This window comes from Cydia pomonella, chromosome 24 (genome assembly GCF_033807575.1).
Source record: "Cydia pomonella isolate Wapato2018A chromosome 24, ilCydPomo1, whole genome shotgun sequence".
NCBI classification, from domain to species: domain Eukaryota; kingdom Metazoa; phylum Arthropoda; class Insecta; order Lepidoptera; family Tortricidae; genus Cydia; species Cydia pomonella.
Genome location: NC_084726.1, coordinates 3,583,992 through 3,605,895, shown reverse-complemented (window position 1 = coordinate 3,605,895; position 21,904 = coordinate 3,583,992). Strand labels below are relative to the sequence as shown.

The 21,904-nt window shown below is 34.3% G+C and overlaps 1 protein-coding gene across 2 annotated transcripts in view; it reads right to left on the bottom strand.

Annotated features, from left to right (window-relative positions):
• Positions 1 to 6,207: 6,207 nt before the first annotated feature.
• LOC133531055 (uncharacterized) overlaps positions 6,208 to 21,904 on the bottom strand; it is a 44,640-nt gene continuing 28,943 nt past the window's right edge. The window contains exons 1-2 of one of the 2 annotated variants that reach the window (XM_061869151.1): positions 13,267 to 13,582; positions 6,208 to 8,021 (exon numbers count right to left, since the gene is read on the bottom strand). In XM_061869151.1, the coding sequence (XP_061725135.1) occupies positions 7,137 to 8,021; positions 13,267 to 13,275 (894 nt within the window). In that variant the 5' untranslated portion in view covers positions 13,276 to 13,582 and the 3' untranslated portion in view covers positions 6,208 to 7,136. Of the gene's footprint in view, positions 8,022 to 13,266; positions 13,583 to 21,904 lie in introns of those variants that run through there. The other variant, XM_061869150.1, reaches the window with a different exon arrangement.

Genomic DNA, 21,904 nt, shown 5'->3' with positions numbered 1-21,904 from the left:
ATGTTTTTTTTGTATATTTTGGTACACCTGTTTTATCTTTATAAAACATGATAGATTTATATATAAGATTATAAATTCTAAATATCCTTAGCCATAATTTAAAGATTTGCCACGATATAAATGCAAATATTAAATATTTTTTATTGTTAAATAGTAAAAAAACTGCTTTATTTTATTATTTATAAACGCTTTTTTGTGTACCTATTCCATATTTTTGTAGTTGCCGTCAGTAGTTGCCCAGGTTGCCCTATCCTGTGCCAGTTCCCTGTACATACCCCAAAGGAAACGAGGCCGCCAAGCCAAAAAAACAAAGTTTCCAAATAAGTCGTTTTACGAAATTCCTGGTATTTCGTAAAACAAATGTTGGATTTCCAATTTACTCTATAAAGGTTTAAAATTTTTTTTCGAATGGGCGATGCTTCCTCTCAGTAATTTGAGATTAAGTAAGTAACCAGCGAGTGCCAGCGTTTAATTATATGATAATTATATTAGTCAAAAGTTGACGTATGAAAATTCAATTACGACGAAAAATAATATACCGTAAATTGCCATCTATTCAACCGCTGCCAGTATAAAATTTGGAGGTAGGATTATTTTTTATACATTGCTCCTTTGCAAATTTTGAATGCTCGCTCTCGAATAGGAAAATAGGGTTGTTTCCAATTTTTTGAAACGCTTGTATTACGTTCTATATTAACTAAAAGTTGTCCTAAAATTCGACTTTTATACTAAAAACGACTTTAAATATGTTAAATTAACTAAATATATTTTGGCAGATGCTCTCGCGCCCAAAACGCTCTTTGAAAATTGTGTGACGTCACCGTTTAAGGTTTGACACATAACTACATACACACGTAGAAGATACGAACTGGCAACTGACATTTGTCATTTGTTGTTTATCGCCTAACTGTCAACAGTGTCAATCTGAGAGTTGTGACGTCATCAGAATCTTCAATGACGTTTCGAGTTTGGTCACGTGACGTGTGCCAAAAGATATTTTAAATTCAATATTTACAAGAATATGGTCATTACAGGACCCCTAAAAGTAGTTTAACATGTTCTTATAATCCAAAAGAATTTATTGGGATACAATTCTGCCTTATGATTTGTAGATGGAAACAACCCTATTGTATTGGCAGAGAGAAATGTTGCAATCTAATGCCAGTGAAGGCTTGTCAAGCGAAAGCCAACTCACCCCGTCTCTAGTGATGGGTAGGACATCAATTTAAAATGAGTTTGTATGAGTACCTCATTCTCTAAAATGAGGTGTTACAATGTCTTACTTCAAATGAGGAGAGGTACTAGCACTTTTTCAGCATCGACTATTCCATCAACTCCAACGGCAGCAAACCATATTTAATGTAAATACATATTTAGGCATTGCTAAACTTCCTTTTAAATATTAACTTGGAGTGCAATTCTGGAGGTTTAAAACAGAACTTTAACAACAGAAGACATACATTTAAGAATCAAACTAAGGAGTTAAAGTACATACATCCTATTGCAACTTAATTTGATGCTTTTATGAAACTTGTTCTAATTTAGTAGTTTATTATTTTTATTGTTAGATTGTTCAGTATCAATCCTTGCTACTTGATATAATTTTAAGTTTAACATTCATATATTAAAATAAATACTAACCATAAACTACCAAACAAACAATTAACAAACTAAGGAGAACAAATCCAATATTATTTGTACCATTATTATATAGAAATTACTAACTTACCACCTCATAATTTATCAGTAATAATAGCATTGTAATATGATAACAAACGAAAGCCTCAATAACGTTCGCGCGGTAATGCCACAGGCGTGTAATATACACTTGATTTTTGTATGCAAAAGACACAAAGAAAGACCCACAGGTATATTTTATCGCGAAAACAATGTTAATATATTGTTATTTTGGTATAATTATAAGAATGGTCACTGATCACTATTTATAAAACAAAACTAAAGATTACGAACAACTTTTTCGAGTTTCTCGTACTATAAATATGTCAAAATCATAAATGATCGAAATACTATACGAAGCACGTTAACAAAAAGTATTACAAATTCAAATCGTTAAAATGTACATGTTTATTTCACCTATACAAATTATATTTACTTTTTTATTAATAAACTAATGTAAAATATCATATTTTGTGTACGCCACTATATTATATTTCAATAATTTAAATAATATTTTGGTCTCTTAAACGATAACTGTTTCTAAGCTAGCTTCGTAAATGCCCAGTGAGACTTGGTTGGCATTTCAATCGCTTATCAAGTAACCATTTCACTGTCCAGTCTAATTGATTCAGATTATACAAATATACATGACACCAGCAATATGAGTCTTGAGGTCAGGTTATACTGGTATGCGCGTTAGTACAATAATAGCTAACAAATATGGAGGCCTACCGCGAACCACGAAGTTTTGCTTTGCTGTCGCACTTACGTATGAAATTACAAGTGCGACAGAGAGAAAAAACTTTCTTCGGTAGGTTCTTTGATGACTTAGATTTTTCGCTTTTGACAAGTAACTTAGTAATGCTAGGATCAAAATGGCGTAATATGTATGTAAGCTTGCGGACGCTTACGCTTGTTTTCTTTCGTGTTTCATTTTTAACGTATTTTCGATGAGGTGTTATTGAAGCACGGCGCGTGTCTGTCTCACTCCCTCTTTCGGTAAATCTAATTCATTGTTTCATTTTGAAAGGATTTTTGAGGGGATGTCACAGTGAGGCGAGTGAATGGTACAAACACAACGCATTTCTCGGTGGACCTTTTGTCCTTGCAATAAGGTTTGTAGTTGGGCAGTTGATAGTGTGAGCGATGAATGCGATGACGTCAATGACTCATTTCTTCATTTGAATGTCGGCGAGCACCGAGCGCCTCGCGACTCTCTTGCGAGTTGTGAGGAACGCAAGTGAGTTTGAAAGGCTGAGAGTTTTTTTTCAAATTTGAAGTGTTTGAATGGTTTGAGTGGTAAGAGCTGTGTGTGATGCGCGCGAGTAAATGAGTAAAATTAATTGAGGAGTGATGTATGACATTTATGCGGTGTGAAGTTCTGCGACAATTTAACTAAATGAGTGGTACAAATGAGGTGCCTCACGAGTGAGCAACTCAACACTGCCCGTCTCTGCACGATGAACAGCTGGTCGGTACCGATACTCTTCTTGGGCGTGCTGATGCTGTATTAACGGCTCCTGCTAGGGTTTTGAGAACACATATCGACAGTTTAAAAGAATTTATGTTTTATCACTCGAACGAGCTTGCGCATACGACCATGAGCAGCCATCGAATCGATCTACATTCAAATGCTTCACGACACAAATATGTATGTGTATATGTATGTGTTTGTGTGGCTTTTATAAACGTCAAAACTATTGGAAATATACTACCCTACCTACTGTTGCTAATTAACGCGTTCTATTTTACGATATAGGTACAGAAATAACATGTATCAACAAATAAAACTAAACTAGAAATGGTGTCTGGAACCATCAAGCCTTACTCAAAATGTAATGTCATTTAAAATGTCATGAACATAATCATTATGAGACAAACCTAAATTGAAAATCGACTCAAAATGACAGACTTTTCAATATCATGTTTCATAGTAGTATCTAAGTTACCCTTGTAGATGTATTCCTTTTGGGGTGCTGGCAACACCATGTGATTTGCGTTTTGTTATTGCTTAGAGAAATTTCATTCAAAGAGCAACCCTTAGTTTCTTGTAAATACTTACTAATAATTTACTGGTATTAGAAATAACGAAATTAACTTAGGACTAATTCATTTTATGTAATAATTGGTCCATTTCTATATTGCCATCTGTTTCTAGAAACTGGAGAATATTCGTTTTGTTATTGTGGCGGTAGGTACAAGCTTCAACACTAGATGTCGCTATAACTAAAAGTTCTGACTATAACTACATGAATAAACTATAGATGGCGTTGTAATTAAATTTCAGAAGTTTATATTAATATTTTTTAATGATAACAAACCAATGAAATGACTATAATTGTAAATATTGTAATACTCTAATTTCTAACCACGAAGTAAGTATTGAAAAAATATGTTGAAATTGACGCATTCATACGAAAATTAAAAAGAAAGTCAGGTTTAAATTAAGAGATAAGTTTTGCATTATTATGTCGTATATTTTAAATAAAAGTAAGAGTAATTAATAGAATTCTAAGCAACAACTATTTCTCATCCTTAATTAACATTTGAGTGTACTCTATTGAACCAAAATATTTAGCTTTCACTTTAACATTCCGTTCCTGTGAATAAAAAATGCTCTCAGAAAAGTTTCATGTAAAAATTGCTATGACAATATTTGCAGGCGCAAAATTTCAAAGCTCCGAATAAAATCCTAAACCAAAGCGACGGATTTTAAAAATATAGGTTTGCGAACTGATCCTAGTCATCCACATCGAGTGTGATCTCAAGCTATGTAAAAAAAAGAGAATTAAAAAAGCTTGTTACAGCGATACTTAGGGGCCTAGAGCGTTTTCCGATCCTATATCGGATAGAAGTAAAATATACCTACAACATTGTGTTTTTTTTATTGGCTACTTGACTGTTTTTTGTAAATAATGTCAAACGATCTTGATTTTCCTGAGGATCAAATGTCTATATAGGACTCATGGCATTTAAGCAACACAAAGATCAGAATAGTACATTACGATACAAGTGCGAAAAATAGGAAATTCGAAACGAGTGGCGATAAATTAAAACACGACCGAAGGGAGTGTTTTAAATCGACACGAGTTGCGAATTACCTATTCGCACATGTATCGTACAACGTTTTACAGTACATATGGCCCTTTAAATGTTCGACACAGTAACGTAATATGCTACTTCTCGCACTAGTGCTATAAAGTAGCCCCATATGTACTGTAAATGAGAGTTAAAGTCTGACGCTCGCACTCGACGATTAAAACGCCTCTAACAAAATGATAAGGTGATGTGACGTCACATCATATAAGTCTGTCCTAAATGTATGGAAGATCAAGAAAATTTCCCATTTTGACCCTGAAATATTGCGTTTATGTGTATAGTTGTCATACAATTTATTTTTTAATAGAATGTAAGGAATCGAATGGTACCATTTACTTTTCTATTTTTGAAAGACAAAAAAATTCGGAGCCTTGTATTTTTTTATAATCTCAATATAATTTATTAAATTCCACTTTTTTATAATGGATGGCTCATTTTCTATCCATTTAACTAAATTTTGTTATAATATTCAACATGTGTCAAGTACCCATTAACCAGACGGACATCATGCCACAGCGCACTCTTTAACAGGCTGGTTTTCCATAGCCCTATGAAAATGTCATCGGATAGGGCCCATCCGACATCCGATATCGGATTGGCACTTCCGATAATTATAGCCATGTTGACTCCCCCCGTCACCTGTCGGACCGATAATTTGTATGTATGTAGGGATAATTTTTGTTGTAGTTTGAGCTGTGTGAATGACCGCTAAAGCCAGCTCGCCTCGCGGCCCGACTAGGCACGCGGATGTAGAAGTCAATTTTGATACCTACCTACTTACCTACAGTTTAACTGATTGCCTTAGTGTCATAAGGGTCAATTCATAACTATTAAAATATAATTCTTAACTTCTTCCGACACATTTGAGGAAAAACAATGCTTTGGGATACGGCGTAGTGTAGGTGAGATTAGTTGTGCAAAACCTAAACAGTGTATTATTTGTATATCTTTTGAAATGACATCGGAACTACAATTTGATCACGTTTTGTTATCACTAATCAGTTATCACGCTATAAAATGGTCTGTGTTGGCTCTGATCTTACAGAAACTCAGCAGCTCACCAACAGCAAAGACGAGATTGAGTACCTACAGAGGTTAAAGCAATTGACCAATAAGTCCGCCTACGGCCTCGCGGTCCGAGGGGCCTCGCGGCTTAAATACATATAACTGGGAAGCAATGTAAAAATTATTCGTTATTGCTTGCGCCACCAGAGCGCCTCACTAAATGTACCTTGCCCACACTAAATTTTGGTCTTGCCCCGCCACTGCCAAAAACCATTACAAATTGAACCGTAAACCCTAACGAATGGTTACTTTTCACGGTTCAATTTGTAATGGTTAATAGTCAATTGCATTAACGTTTCGGCCTACACTGTGTGTATGTAGTCTGTGTACATAATTATAATTGAGGGAAAATAGTATAATTTCAACTCCTTTAAAGTTCAATTTATTTTATTTTTTACAAATGTATTGTTCTTTCCTACGATAACTCTTAAAATTAATCACTGACATAAACATGTTTACCTAATATGACTTTATATACAATTATTATGAGTATCTTGTGTTTTTTAAAACGAAAAGTACCTACTCTAATCGACGCAGTTAATCTGACCGTTTACAAATAAACAGTACTTATTACAAAGAGTTAAAGCCTATTAAAGTTCTATAAAATGAATCAGTACAATTGATTATATTCTAAAATTTACAAGCTCAAAGTACGAATACCTATCGGCTTGTGGACAAATTACGCGAAGTTTTTTGGCTATTTTTTGACCCCCTTCCCGTCCCTCTTGGTGATATTTGGTGAGGTTCTTGGCTATTTTTTCTTCGTTTCGGTCACTGTAGAAAAATACACGTGAGGTATCCTTATACCCCCCCTCCCCCAACGTAATCTGTCGTTATTTTTTCGTGACCCCCCTCCCCCCTATCGAACCACCCGTGATTTGTGCACAAGCCCTAACTTTACATAATATTTATGACATAATACCTATGTAGTGAGTGTCGCAAGAGACGTATGGAACAGATGGAATCACAAATATTAGTAAAGAAAATGTATATAAGAATTATAAAAATAGCGTGACACTGACTGTCTCATATCCATAGATGCACTATATGTAACATATTGGTGTGTATAGTCTCGGATTTTAAATGTAGAGCAATTATTCATATATCCTATCCATCAGTATTGGCCGGACTTTAATTGCAATTGACCACTAACCATTACAAATTGAACCATAAACCGTAACAGCCGGTTACAGATTAATTGTCAATTGCATAAACGTTTCGGCCAACACTGCCATCTATTCATGCTAACATTAATTCTATTCATAAATAAATGCTTTTATAACTTTATCTCAATCCTAACTCAACGTCATCAGCACGCTACATGGAGAACTTTCCATCTTATTGTATTTTAAAATTGCGCCATTCACACCTATAAGTACATTATCCAACGCGTCCAAAGCGAAAGCGTTTACACCATTAATGTGAAATGAACCAAGCAGAGTAGCTTTCGCATAATTCGGATCTATTTTATACATATTTCCTGTTTCATCCATAGCATATACCTTATCAGATCTATTTACAAAAATGCCTGTCATATTATTCGTTGGTAAGCCTTTAATTCTAATTGGTATACTATTATCTGCTTGCAAAACGTAAGAAGTTTTAGCTGCGACAAAATACATGTTATTACAAGTGTCTATTCTCAAATCATGTCCATTAGGTATTAGAGAGAAAGTCTCCTGTTTCTGACCGTTGTTGCTAATTACTTGCACTCTGTTCTGAGGCCATGTGGCTATGTACATGGTGGTTCCATCTTTAGAAACGGCGACATACATAACATCTTCTCCAGCCGCTGTGTAATGTTCTAGTGTCCCTTCGTCATTATATTTGTACACTCCATTATCAGTGGCCACATATACAATGTCGTTAAAGTTATCTACAGTGGTTGACTGACCGACGACATCCATTTTGATAGTGTGAACTTGATTGCCTTTTAATACTTGGATTTTCATCTTTAAATAATCATCACTTATAAGTGTGTAGAAAACTCTTCCTGACCGCCAATGTACGGAGAAATCTGAAGGTATCCCAGTTAGGTTAATTGGTGCAGCTTTCACGTAGTAATAATTGTTTATCCTCCGTATATCCATGTTGTCACAATCCTCCTGTGTTAGTTTTTGTCTTACTGCGGCTGCATTTATCGATATCACCATCAGTAGCATGACAAGAAGTCCTTCCATCTGAAATTAAGTAAGTTTACGTTAAAACAAGTTACCGTTACAAATTTTTTATTGCCAGTACAGATCTTTCTTTCGTTTGCATATAAGGAATAAAGATAGATAAAAAAATACATTTATTTAACGCTATAAGACATTTTAATGCGAATGCCAATCCGAATGTCCAGGATGCGAATGTCCGAATGGTAATACGAATGTTGGGAAATGTAAAGTTGTTATTATCATTCCTAAACACAAAAAAAACTCATTAGGAATGATAATGTAATGTAAACGTTTATTGCAGACACACAGTCCATAATATACACAGAAAATACAAATAAAATTTAAAAAAATAAAGAATTTATCATAAAATAACACACACCAAGTCAAATAAGTTAAATTAACATTTAAACAATCACAAAATAAAATCAAAATTATTAAAATTCAAAAAAATTTAATTCAAAATAATAACATTTACATTATTATTCCAGGGCACGACCTGCGTACATTCGCATTCGCAAAATATTCGTTTCATTTGATGCGAATGACGATGCGAATGTTTAGAATGATGTGAATATTCGTGGCACCCTGGCATCCCGACTAGGTATATACGTGGTGAAGCTAAATAAGTGTATGTGTAATAAAAGGTTTAGATTTTTGTTGATGTTTATTGTCTATTATTGCATATTATTGGAAAGACAATTGGATTACGCTGCTAAGCTGCTATTGTGTTATTTGTTCGTTTGTTACATCATATATTGTTTTTATGGAAAGTTAGGTAAATCAATGCAGTTTACATATGATACGATTTTAGATTGTATTTATTATTTTACCCTACTGTGTCAGAAGGAGGGTAATGTTTTTCGAGCGTATGTATGTATTGACATATGAGGTGTCGTTAAATTCGTCAGAATTGTGGTAGAAATTTTGAAGATGGCGCTCGCAAATAACTATAAGAGTCAAAATTCCAAGAGAGAGAGAGAGAGTTGACTCTTGGAGACCTTATACATCTCTATGGATAATTTGAAAACTATATAATCTTTTAGTTCTAACACTTAGAGACATTTACATTGTAATGTAAAAATCCAAGAGTCAAAATTCCAAGAGTCTAAGGCAGTTTAACATGCAGAATGCCAGTGAGATGTAATCGAAACAGACACAAATCAATGAAATTTAAGAAACTATAAAACCCTACTAAATCGTTAACCAGTTGCCTATAAAAGTTTTAAAACACTGGTTACTTGATATAAAAATCGGCCAAGAGCATCTCAGGCCATGCTCAGTATAGGGTAACATTCTGTCAGAATAGGCCAAACATTAATTCGTAAGTATCATGTAAGTACATTACATGCAGAAGGGAGTGCCTTCGCAGCGCTTTGTACGTCTATTTACTAAGAAGAGAAGATTTCTTGCAATAATTCAAAAACGGCTGGACCGATCATGTTCGCTATAGTTTTCATTGAAAGTATTTATTAAACTAATGTTTCACGATTTTGACGCCTCTAGCTATTCTGATTATGTGTACTCAGATATCTTTGACATCATTTATTTATTAAGACGACCGGTCTGGCCTAGTGGGTAGTGACCCTGCCTATGAAGCCGATGGTGCCGGGTTCAAATCCTGGTAAGGGCATTTATTCGTGTGATGAGCATGGATATTTTTTCCTGAGTCATGGGTGTTTTCTATGTATTTAAGTATTTATAAATATTTATATATTATATATATCGTTGTCTAAGTACCCTCAACACAAGCCTTATTGAGCTTATTGTGGGACTTAGCCAATTTGTGTAATAATGTCCTATAATATTTATTTATTTCCGACATGCCGGCGCTTGATGTTGTTTTCTGTTTTGTTTATTCTCTTAAACCGTTTGCATTCTCGCAGCAAAATGATCGCGTCCACATCCTTCCTACGTTGATTAATTTATCAAATATTTAAAGTGATTTGAGAACGTTATATCAAATATAGGTGGATTGTCAAAGTTAATTTTGTAGCCACAGATCATAGGCCAAAGGTATGGCGCCATAACTTTTTGCCTGTGCTCTATAAGATGGCGCCACTTTTTGATATTTAACAAAAACACATATCAGTGAAAGAATAAGGATCAAAGTCAAATGGTGTTCTAAAAGTTTTAATAATGTATCGAAAGAGGCAGTAAATTTACTGTGGCTACAAAGTTTTCTTTGATAATCCACCTCTATTTCAAATTCTCTTTGGTAATATATCTATTTAAACACAGGCTGTGTTACGTTGCAATTTTTTTGGTTTAAGCAGAAGGTTTTACAGATGATTCTCCCCAAATTAAAACAAAAAATATTACTACAATACAAAACAATTGTTTTCTTCTCACGGATTAGCAAAGTAATATTTTTTGTTTTAATTAGTATGGATTTCCTCAAAGTAACGAGTGATTCTATTAATTATTCTCCCCAAAGGTGCAGGCAAGCCAGGTGCTACGATTTCTATTCCTATACACAACAAAGCGTGCCTTAGAATATTTTATATTTAAAAATAAGCTTTAGAATCATACGCGATATTGATATTTTATTTAAGATCGCGTTTCCATAAATAAAAAAAATAAAAAAAACGTTTATTCACGTTTCATGCCTTATAAATATTTACAATATACTTCTGCCAAACCACAGACATACCCTGACAGATTATCACATACCTACAACTTTATTGTAAATTGGCTCAATATGATAACAAAGTTTTTGATTAATAATTTCTGGTGTAATTGTTCAAAATCTGTATTATAAATGGATTTTAGTAAATCTGAAAAAAACACTACAATTTAAACACTGGTTGTCAACTGAAGTCGATGTCATATATTAAAAACTAACCCCCTTATTATGCACTTATATAAAAATTTAAGGTAAAAGTTCTAATGCTCGACGCTGCACTAGTCACCGACATGGGCACTTTATGTCATAGAAATATAGGTTAAATTTGAACAACGAAGATTTTTCTGTATTCGAACTTAATCCTTGTCACTTTGACATAAAGTGCCCATGTCGAGTACTAGTGCAGCGTCGAGCACTAGTACTTCTACCTTATATGCCTGAATTATTTTATTTGTATTTTAAGAGTATTCCATGAAAACAGTAAGTTTTTCATCTAATATTTTTTAACTAAATCCATTATTTAAGCAATGCCTAATTATAGGTAGCTCAAATTATTAACGTGTGCTAGGTGGTTCGATTTCTATACAAAAAAACAATTGCGTTTTATTAAGTCATTAGTTCATTACAAACTATTACTACATAAAAAAAAACAGAACAACACATTGAGACAACCACTTAAACGTTACAAAGGCATACTATATACAATAGATTAAAATCAAAGCAAAATAAAAATACAATCTTCTTCTTCCTCGCGTTGTCCCGGCATTTTGCCACGGCTCATAGGAGCCTGGGGTCCGCTTGACAACTAATCCCAAGATTTGGCGTAAGCACTAGTTTTTACAAAAGCGACTGCCATCTGACCTTCCAACCCAGAGGGTAAACTAGGCCTTGTTAGGATTAGTCCGGTTTCCTCACGATGTTTTCCTTCACCGAAAAGCGACTGGTAAATATCCAATGATATTTCGTACATAAGTTCCGAAAAACTCATTGGTACGAGCCGGGGTTTGAACCCGCGACCTCCGGATTGCAAGTCGCACGCTCTTACCATCAGGCCACCAGCGCTTTTTTATAATAATTTAAATAAAAATACAATAAGAAGAATAATTATTATGTGCGCATCTATCTACGTTCGAATATTTGTTTGCGCTAAGTTGATAGAAAAACTCTGTTTTATACAGAAATCACGCAAAAAAAATTACATATTATTGATCAAAGTAACAACAAAACAACGGTTTTTGCGTGATTTCTGTATAAAATAAAGTTTTTCTATCAATTTAGCGGACGTATATTCGAAAGTAGATAGATGCGCACATATTTATGTAGCAATAGTATTGCGTAATGACTTAATACTCGTAAAACGAAATTCTTTTTCGTATGGAAATCGAACCACTTTAATGCAGAATTTCTTTGTTAACTTACGTATTATAGTAAAAGTAGATTATAAAGTTTTTTTTTAAGAACACAAGCGGCTTTATGATGATAATAATACACGATATAAACACCAGGATTGCAAATTAAAAAAAATGAGTGCAAATGTCGATTACGTAACAGTGTAATTCGCCTTTATCCCTTTAAAATTATCACTAATTGCAAACAATAGTGTCAAGGACTGTTTTAATTTATATGATTTCATTCCGTTGCGAAAATTAATTATTTTTTTAAGTTAGGTACACGCATGTAATGTGTGTTGATATAAGCTGTAAACTTACACGAAAATAATAAATAATATGATGGTTATTTTCGTAACAAAATGGAATCAATTAATTGTGGACTCAGCAACTAAACTATGTAGCAATCAAAATTACTTAATAGATCTTATAAAGAATGTATTAATTAAGTAAAACCACAATGACTATATAGATCATGTACATAAAGCTATTTTTTCAGTCCCTAGTTTTTTTTTTCTTTATTGGGGAAAAAAACAGATACAGGCCAGTAAAATATACGGATAAGATTCTAAAATAATAAATTGAGCCTACATCCTAACACAATTCCCACTAGGAGTTCAGACAATAATTTTACGACAGCGTTGTAATCGGAATTTAAAACAGACAGAGAGTTAAACAGACGGATAGAATTTATATTTATTCAATTGATAACGCGATTCTCTTGTGTGACTTTCATAACTTAATTCGTTATATTAATAAGTCAAGTAAGTACAGTATTTTATCAAAGTGTATGTATTGCTCACCCGGTATTGTATTGTCCTAGCCTTAAGTATACGAGTTGCAGGGCAGGCTCTTTGGAATTGTATTTGTCATGTTTAACATTAATATTTAAGCTTGTTAAATACTAACACTTATATGGGTCATGCCTGAATTAAACGATAATTTAATTAAATTTAAATGGTAACTGAAAAATCGGGGGTTTAAATTTATTTTCGCGAACATATGCAGCGACGTAATCACTAAGCGACTAAACTCCTAAAATTAAAAATTAATTAAAATTTACTATGTATTTTTTTAGTTACAATGAGATATTTATTTTATGATAACATATTTGATTTACAATAACAGTATGTATAATGGATATATTCAGTAGTGTAACTAGCTTAAATCTAAAATAGGCCCTTGAGACATTTTAATTTGGGTTGATTTTAAATTTTAATAACATATGGCAGATAAAATTGAAAAAAAAAATTACCTTGATCATTTTCCACACTGACACAACACTCACTCTAGCCGGCAATACTCACACTGATTTGTTTATCATGCACCCTGCTTTATATGCGTTATCTATTGTTTTCGTGAGCAGTACCTATTATCATATAGTAATATATGCAGTCTGTGCTATTACACTGAAAATGATTGAAAGCAATGAGGTTTGTATAGAATTTCCATGCAAAGTAGTATAAGGTAATAACCATCACACTGGATGTAATTCGCACGTCGTCACTCCGATGTTTTAGCGAGACAACGTTATGCGTTTTGTATTGCGATAACCGCATAGGCCGAAAGAGGCCGCAGTCAAGTGACTGCTTCTCCATACAAATGTAGTCTCCATTTTCCTGTCTGGATATTACATTTTTTTACGCAATTTAATGTATATTAACCAAACCAAAACTATGCCCCTTAGATTTTCGATCTTAAATTCTTATAAGATTTATAAGCTTTTAAAAATTTTGATGGAATATGTGAACTCGACTGTACTACATAACAAATGTAAATTTTAGTAGAATGCATGAAAGTTACTGTACCAGCGTACACTATAACACTTAAAGGAATCCACTGATTACCAGTTCGCCGGACGGTATTGGCCTGTCAGTTATTCGCAAAACCTCTGACAATCGCGAATAAAGAGATAAATATAGTTTGTTATTCAAGTAAGCATATTACAATGCGCTTATGAACGACAAATAAAGCAACACCGGCTCTAACCCTACACCTCTGACCCGAGAATATTTAAATCCCCCCTCAATTGGAGGTGGGTATCCCAATATGGACCGGCAAGAAACTCGGACATCCTATGACAGGGCGATATCGTCCGGCGAACTGGTAATCAGTGGACCCCTTAAAGCATACTTGATATTATGGGAACGATAACTGTCGACATTTCTAAGGTTTCTTTACGTTCAAAGTCAAAGAGTTAAAAACCAGTTGATTGAAAGTAGTAAATTCCTTGAAATACTTAATTAAGAAAGAAACCGTACATTACTATCGCTATTATGTAAGCAATGCCACGGGATATTAATAAGCTATTATACAGGATGATTCAGGAGACGTGAGCAGGATCAAGCCTGCGTATTCAGTAACTGTTTCGTATCAGTATTTGTGAGATTAACGTTAAATTCATTTTCTTCTGTTCAAAATTTTTGTTTTATTTTATTTACGACATTTATGGTCACCCTCTTTATAGCAAGTGACAAATTGAATGTCATCGGAGTCTGGTTACTTTTGAAAAATCGTATCTCACTCAAGTGTGACATTTTATTGTCTTCATAATCAAAATGCTGTCATAACGGTTAAAGAAGTTTTATCTTTATTAATTAACTGTTGTAGGGTGTCCATGATTGTAGATAATCAAATTTGTCCTTCAAAAAAGTTAGATAACAGAAAAAAGCGTGATTGTTTTACTTAAATATGACGGCGAACGATTCATTAACATTTACTGATTGTGTGGGCTTGGTCCTGCTCACGTCTCATGAATCACCCTGTATATTCTGATAATATCGATAACCTACTGACTTGTACATTCTGGGAAGACATAATAATAATGTTGTACTTGGCGTCTCTTGTTTTGTTAGTGCTTCTAACGTTTCATAGAAATTAGAATCTAAACAAACCTGATTGCAGGGGCTTAGCCAAGATGACAATCTTACATCCATAAACGCAAATGAAAATTCTATCGCAGTAGGGTATTTGACTGTATTTAAAATTAATTATTTCACACCATGCATTAAATAAAGCTCCACAACATTAATAGAGAAACGTAGATATCAGTTATTTATAAGTAGACACTATTTCTATTTTATCAATCGTATAGAGCTATAAAGAGTAGGTAACTTGACCGTAAAGTCCTTTGCTAGTGTTTCATATAAATTCCATAGTGGCAAATCGTTTTGTGAGTTCGAAAAAAGTAACTGATTTGACTAGTAGTCAAACACTCTATATTATACAACTGGCCCTATTTGCTAAGAGCAGGAAGAAACATACGACCTGGGCCTAGTGAGCCGACCCTTTCCCCCCTCTTTTGGGGGTAAGCACGGTACTATCACGTGGCCACCGGACCAAATCAGCTTTGTTTGACCTAAGGAACAATCATGCATCGCCTGAAACAAAAGTACATACTCATTGCACTTGCTTACCCTTCTAATTCAAGTTCGAAACAAATATAAATTTTGATGGGCTTTATCTCGGAAACTACTTTGAGTCTAGACACAATTCTAGCCTCATATTGTAGGTAGATTTTATTAAAACCAATAACACATTTAAATAATAACAAACTTAGAATAAAAAGTAACCTAAAATTGAAACTACCTACAAACCTAAAATTAAAACCAAAAAAAAAAACATAACATGGGTGACCTAGCCCAATATGTTTATATTAAGCTAGATCACCCAGATCAGAGCCCTGTGGAAGGGTTCCCATAAGGCTGGCTGCATTCCCCCTTTGGATTGCTATGCCGATCCGTTGGGCGAGGAAGGAGCCAGCCCTACGGTCCCCCGTGATATCAATGTTTTTTTTTGAAAGTTGCCGAATTAATTTATATATATTGTAGCAAATTTAGTCTATTTTAAAAACGACATTAAAAGGTACCATCAAAAACTAGTCCTAAAGAAACACGAAATTTTCGCGATTTTCTCGATTTTTGACAAAGTTGCGTTCGATGTTCGAGGTCACTTGGATTATTCGTTGGGCCAACATCATAAACGAGCCTGCAAAAAATCAGAACTACCGCATTTGACGCAAACGCTAATGTATAAAGTTCCTGTATTATCATTCTTCTTCGAAACTTTTCTCAACTTAGACATCTGTACAGTCAAGATGTATGTTTTATCTTTCATTGCAAGTCAGTAAGTAAATCTTATTTATTGTGCACCATAGTCCATACAGTTAAACATACACAGACAATGAAATAAGGTAACAATAGGCGGTATTATTGTATCCGTTTTGCATGGTAGAAAAATGCACAAAATAATCTATTGACGACATCTTCAATTATGATTTTTATATAAGTATAAACAAGTTTTGCTTGTGTGTGTATATCCATCTGAAATCCATTAATTCATCATTCGTTTCATTAGCTTATCGCAATTGCAAGACATATTTGCAGGCGTCCATAGGCTACGGAGACTGCTTACCAACAGGCGCGCCGTATGCTTGTTTGCCACCATCGTAGTATAAAAAAATAATTTCACATTTTTGACCGAGCGTTAGCTAAGGTCTCCGTTTTAGCTTGGGCAAAAATGCTTTCGTCCGGATGTTCTCCTCTACAGGTCATATTTCTCAACCGTTTCTCTTCAAATTTTGTTAGCAGGTTGAATTATTAAATAGTTTTATGTCGATTCTGTTTTTAGAAATTTTTCAAAATGGCGGAGCCGTACATTGATTGAGTTTTAAGATATTCTCGCGAGGTCAACATTACTTAGTATTTAATAACATTTTATTTATTTATCTTTTATTTAACTTGTAATGTGTAATTAATATTGTTCGGATCAAATCTTGAATTAAGTCCCAATATTTCATTGAGTTGAATATTCATATATATATGTTAGTTGAGTGACAATGCAATATTGTAGTACCATTGAGCTGATCTGATGATGGACACTGGAGGTGGCCATAGGAACTCTGTGATAAAACAACGCAAATCATCGTCTAGACTAGGGAGTTGCATGTTGAAAGAAAAGTACAGTCCGCGAAAAGAGCTCGTATCAAAAACTACATTATTAACATAAAACTTATCGCCTCATCAATCGAGAAAAATGACACAAATACCAGCTGTTCCATTTTCCATATTACCAGCATTTGTAAGCAAAACTCCCTCGCTTGCATTCAAAGGCTTGACATGGACAAATCTAATATTGTAACAAAATATTGCGACGAACGTGCTCAAACAAAATTGTTTACAGAATCTTTACTTAGGCAGTAGGGTTGGTAATCTGAATAACTTCATATAAATATAATAATAAAAACTTTTAGCGCAATAAAGCATTTACCAGCGCTAGAAATCCTTCTTTTTTATGATAGCGTAGCTTTGGAAAAACGGTATCATAGACATACAGACAGGGATAGACATTAAAACAAACGCGATCAAACTTAAATTGCCCCTCTTTTTGTGTCGGGGGTTAAAAAAATGCGTCATTTTTGACGGGTGTCAATTTAGGGTTAAAACGGCGTTTGATTGGACAGTTAGTCAAAAAAGGCAGTCTTTTTTCGATCTGTTACGATTCGCTACCATAGATGAACTTTATATAAAACACATTGATGCTGTGTGTTGACCAAATTGATGTGACGGTCATTAGACTACCCTATTGGATTTTACTGAAATTTAGGTCACAATACTTACGTTAGGAGTTGATATGGCGTCAAAGCAGAATTCGGTTTGAGTAGTACCCTTAACTTCCATGTGTATGACCCTATTGAGAGAATGCATTGCAAAACAGGCAAAAGTATTTGCCAAACGATTTAGGCTAGGCGTATTTTGAATATACAAACAAAGTTTGAACGTCGACAGCCCTGCAACGTGGCGATAGATTTTCCAGCGTACACACGGTGAGCACGTAGTGAGTCGTAGGTCTGCAAGGAGGTACGTAGATAGTGCTGGATTATGACGTTTTGATAGCCTAGGCATTTCAATCCAGAGGTTGCCGGTTCAAACCCCGGGTCGTATATGTGTTTTTGGAGAAGGAAAGCATCGTGAGGAAACCAGACTAATCCCAACAAGCCCTAATTTCCCCTCTAGATATAAGGTCAGATGATGGCGTCTGCTGTAAAATCTAGTGCCTACGATCATTCTTCGGATTAGTTGACAAGCGGACCGTAGGTTTTCATAAGCCGTATATTGTTTTTAAGCTCCCGATATTTCGACGCAGTTACATGCATCTTGTTTACGCTTTGACACCCACCCTCTATCTCCGGTTACCCGTGTACAAGATGCGTAACTGCGTCGAAATATCGGGAGCTCAAAAACAATACAAAAGGTAATCACGGTTCATATCCCGGTCGATTTAAGTCTAATGAAACTAACCGTGAATCATTCAAAACTGTTATTGCCAAACGTTCATTGGTCAAACCAAGCACACGCGTTGTAATACTTGTAATTATTGAGTTTCTTCGCGTCACTTAATTCTTTATAATCCAATATAGTATTTTATGCAACAGTTGTATAAGAAGGGTCAAAAAAGGCGAGTGGCGTGAGTTACAATGTGATGCATTTTTTGACCTACTTATACAACGTTGCATACAATATTTTTCCTTCGAGTCAACAAAAATAAATCTTAATTTAGGTAAACAAAGCAAAAGTATATAGCCAAGACGCGCGAGCATACCTTGTTACGCGCCCGGCCGGTCAGCGTACCTCGTAACTCATGAGGCCCTGGTACTTGCTACTTGCTAAATTAAATTTTTGGACAGTTTTTTCTCAATTTTGGCCACCGTAGCCTACGGAGACTAACAAGCAACGCTAAGCGGTCTTCGTAGTCTATGGGTGTTGCTATATTACGGGTGTCACATGCGTGTTTCTGACTTATGAAGTAATTATTTTTACTATGCAACCAAATGAATATTTTGTAAGTTGGCAGCAATGCACTTAGTTTAAAACTGTATTCGTTTTGGTTTTGTTAGGTTGGTAGCCATTAATCGCAGTAACGTTATAGCGATTAAAAGCACAAGAGCTTTTATGAGGAATAGACAATATAGACTTTTCTTGAAACCTTTTATGTATGTTCTTATATTCGTGTTAATGAATGCATAAATGACAGATAACAGTAGAGGAGTAGGAAAAGTTAATAATATGCCTCATAAGCCTGACAATGGCGACAAATGGGTGATTAGGGGAATGATAGATGAACACCTCCTTAGGTACCTCTGACGACACACAGTCATTTTTCATGCGTGCTGTTTTACATTTTTACTACGTGGGACTACAGTGTACATTGCTTGAAATTTGACACTTAAGACAAATGAAAGTTATTATTATTATCAGAATATTATTTTCAGAATTTTCCACCTAATTTATTTTGGACTTACATCCTATTGTGCCTATTGTGCTTGTGTGTCCTTTTTTTGCTTATTCGCTGCTGTATTTACTTATTTTTTGCGACAGTAAATGTCTTTTTTTTGTTTTATTTTTTATTTTTTATGATGGCATGAAAATTAGGAAGCATACTGAGCGGAGAAGCCAAACATGTGAAGTAGCCCTGTTTTTTAATGCGGTCGCGAGTATAATGAATTATTAACACTTATTCATTGATAGAAAATTACCTGTAGGTTAGTTCATGTTTTTTATTCAGTTCTAATTTAGTCACCATCCACTAGTAGCCATAAATGACGAAAAATTTTTACGAAACCCCATGTTGAAATGACACATTTCGACCCTAAAAATCTATAACCTTGCAAGCACGTCAAGCTTCCATTACCTATGCTACAACCTTCTTTCAGCGTTTGAGTGAGGTTCGAGAAAGACATCATTTTTCACTACCCTACGTCAGGTGGATAATGAATGAAGCCTTTACAATCGCCAACGTAACTTTACCATCTTCAGAATAGGAACGAACCTTAATCCAATGGGCATTCGATCGAATTCGAAATGACCAAACTGCGTTGAGAAAGTTGTTCGAATGGAACAGCTAATGATACTTGAGCTCCGATAGCGTAATTATTTCCCCCTGTTACGCCGGTTTTCTTTCAAAGATCGGTAGGAAAGGAAGCTTTTTTTGGAGTGGACGGGTTTTAGATTTTAGGTTTTAAGCGAAGGTCAACACGTGAGTGGCTTTTTCAGCTATATGATATAGTTTTTACGATTTTTTTCATCAATTTTCAAAGTGGGTTTCTAGGGTTGAATTATTGAATACACATTACGCTTAAAAACTAACCAAATCAATTAAATATTGAAATCATTTAATTAAAATTATATTTGTCAGGTGTCAACTAAAACTCACCAATCGTAAAAAAAACAATAAATTAAAACCAACCTAGTTTCTGAACTAGTACTATCTACTATGGCTCTGAACTTGGGGCAGTAATTACTGAGTTTTGGTTTCCACTTGATGATTATATTAGTCTTCAAACACGTCCAGTATTTGACATTAATTTTTATAGATATTCGATGCACAAAACTTATCATCAATATATTTCCACTAATTAAGTATGTTAAAGTATTTTTATTTATTCATTAAAATATACAAAATAAACTCTCATGCAGCAAGAACATAGTTGTGGACACATTTTAGCCTTTTAATTGTTTTATAATCTGCTTTATAAATTATCGCAAATTCTAAAAAAGCAACCTTTCTTTTTTACACACAATCAGACCTCTATTCAATCGGTAATTTAGATTTCCTTCTTTCTCTTCTTTCCTAGTTTTCTAACGTATAAATAGCTCTTGTATTTCTAAGAGATAAATCTCCATTGTGCCGGCTAGCCGTGTCTATTGTGAGGGAATGAATTCTTAAAATGCACATTAGAGTGCAACTAAATGTTACATAAATGTCTAGGGCGGAAAAGCGAGCATTGTTTGCTGTGCATGATTAAAGTTGGTAACTATATAATGGCTTCTAGTCGCGTCTTCATCTGCGTAGATGATTTCTACAAGATAGCCCAAAAATACATTGATAAAGAATTTTTAGGAATATTTATTTTCTTTATTTACAAATTGTAATTAAAAGTTGAAACTACAAACATTTCATTAAATCAAGTATTATTTTCCAAATGTTCTCCTTTATTGTTGATAGACAAACGCAAATATTTGTTAAACGTAAAATTATCAACAATAAGCCACAGATGAAAAAATGTCAACGTTATTTTTTGGCCAGCCCGTATAAACACCGTGTAACACCAGCTTATTTTATTCTTTAAGACAGAAACTATCTTCATACAAAATTTCATCTAAATCATTTCAGGGTTTAAATGTAACGAGGTAACAGATGGACAGACAAAATGTCTGCGTGAAATAATAATGATAATTGACAAAAACTGGTGGCACACATGATTGCATTTTTATTACCTGTCACTTTCGCACTTACATACTTGTTAGAACGTGACAGGCATGGTAACTGGCGATAAAAATGCGACCGTGTTTAGCCCGCTGATTTCCTTGCCCGGACCTCAAACTGTTTCCATATCAGTCATCGAAATCGGTTCAAGCATGAAGAGGTATCAGAGAGAGAGAGAGAGACAAATAGAGTTACTTTCGCATTTACACTGATATTAATTAGGGATTATAATTAGCGTGTGTCACTTTGCTGTCAGTCATCATCATTTTAAAATAGTTTATTGTTTAAGATCTAAACAATAAATTATAAGTATAGTCAAGGTATTAAATATCGACACGGACAAAGTGCCAAAAATATGTATACACGACCTCACTGCATATACATTAAAGTAGTGTTTACATATTTTGGACACTTTGTCCGTGTGGATATTTAATACCTTAACTGTACGAACATAAATTTATAATTACAAAGGTTTTTTATATGTCGGACAGGTAAAGCATAACGTTAGGTTAGGTAATATTTTTTTTTACAATACATACGGCGCTACTTTACCGCACTAGTGCGATAATTAGCACATTACGTAACTATGTCGAAAATTTAAAAGGCCATATGCACTGTAAAACGTTGTA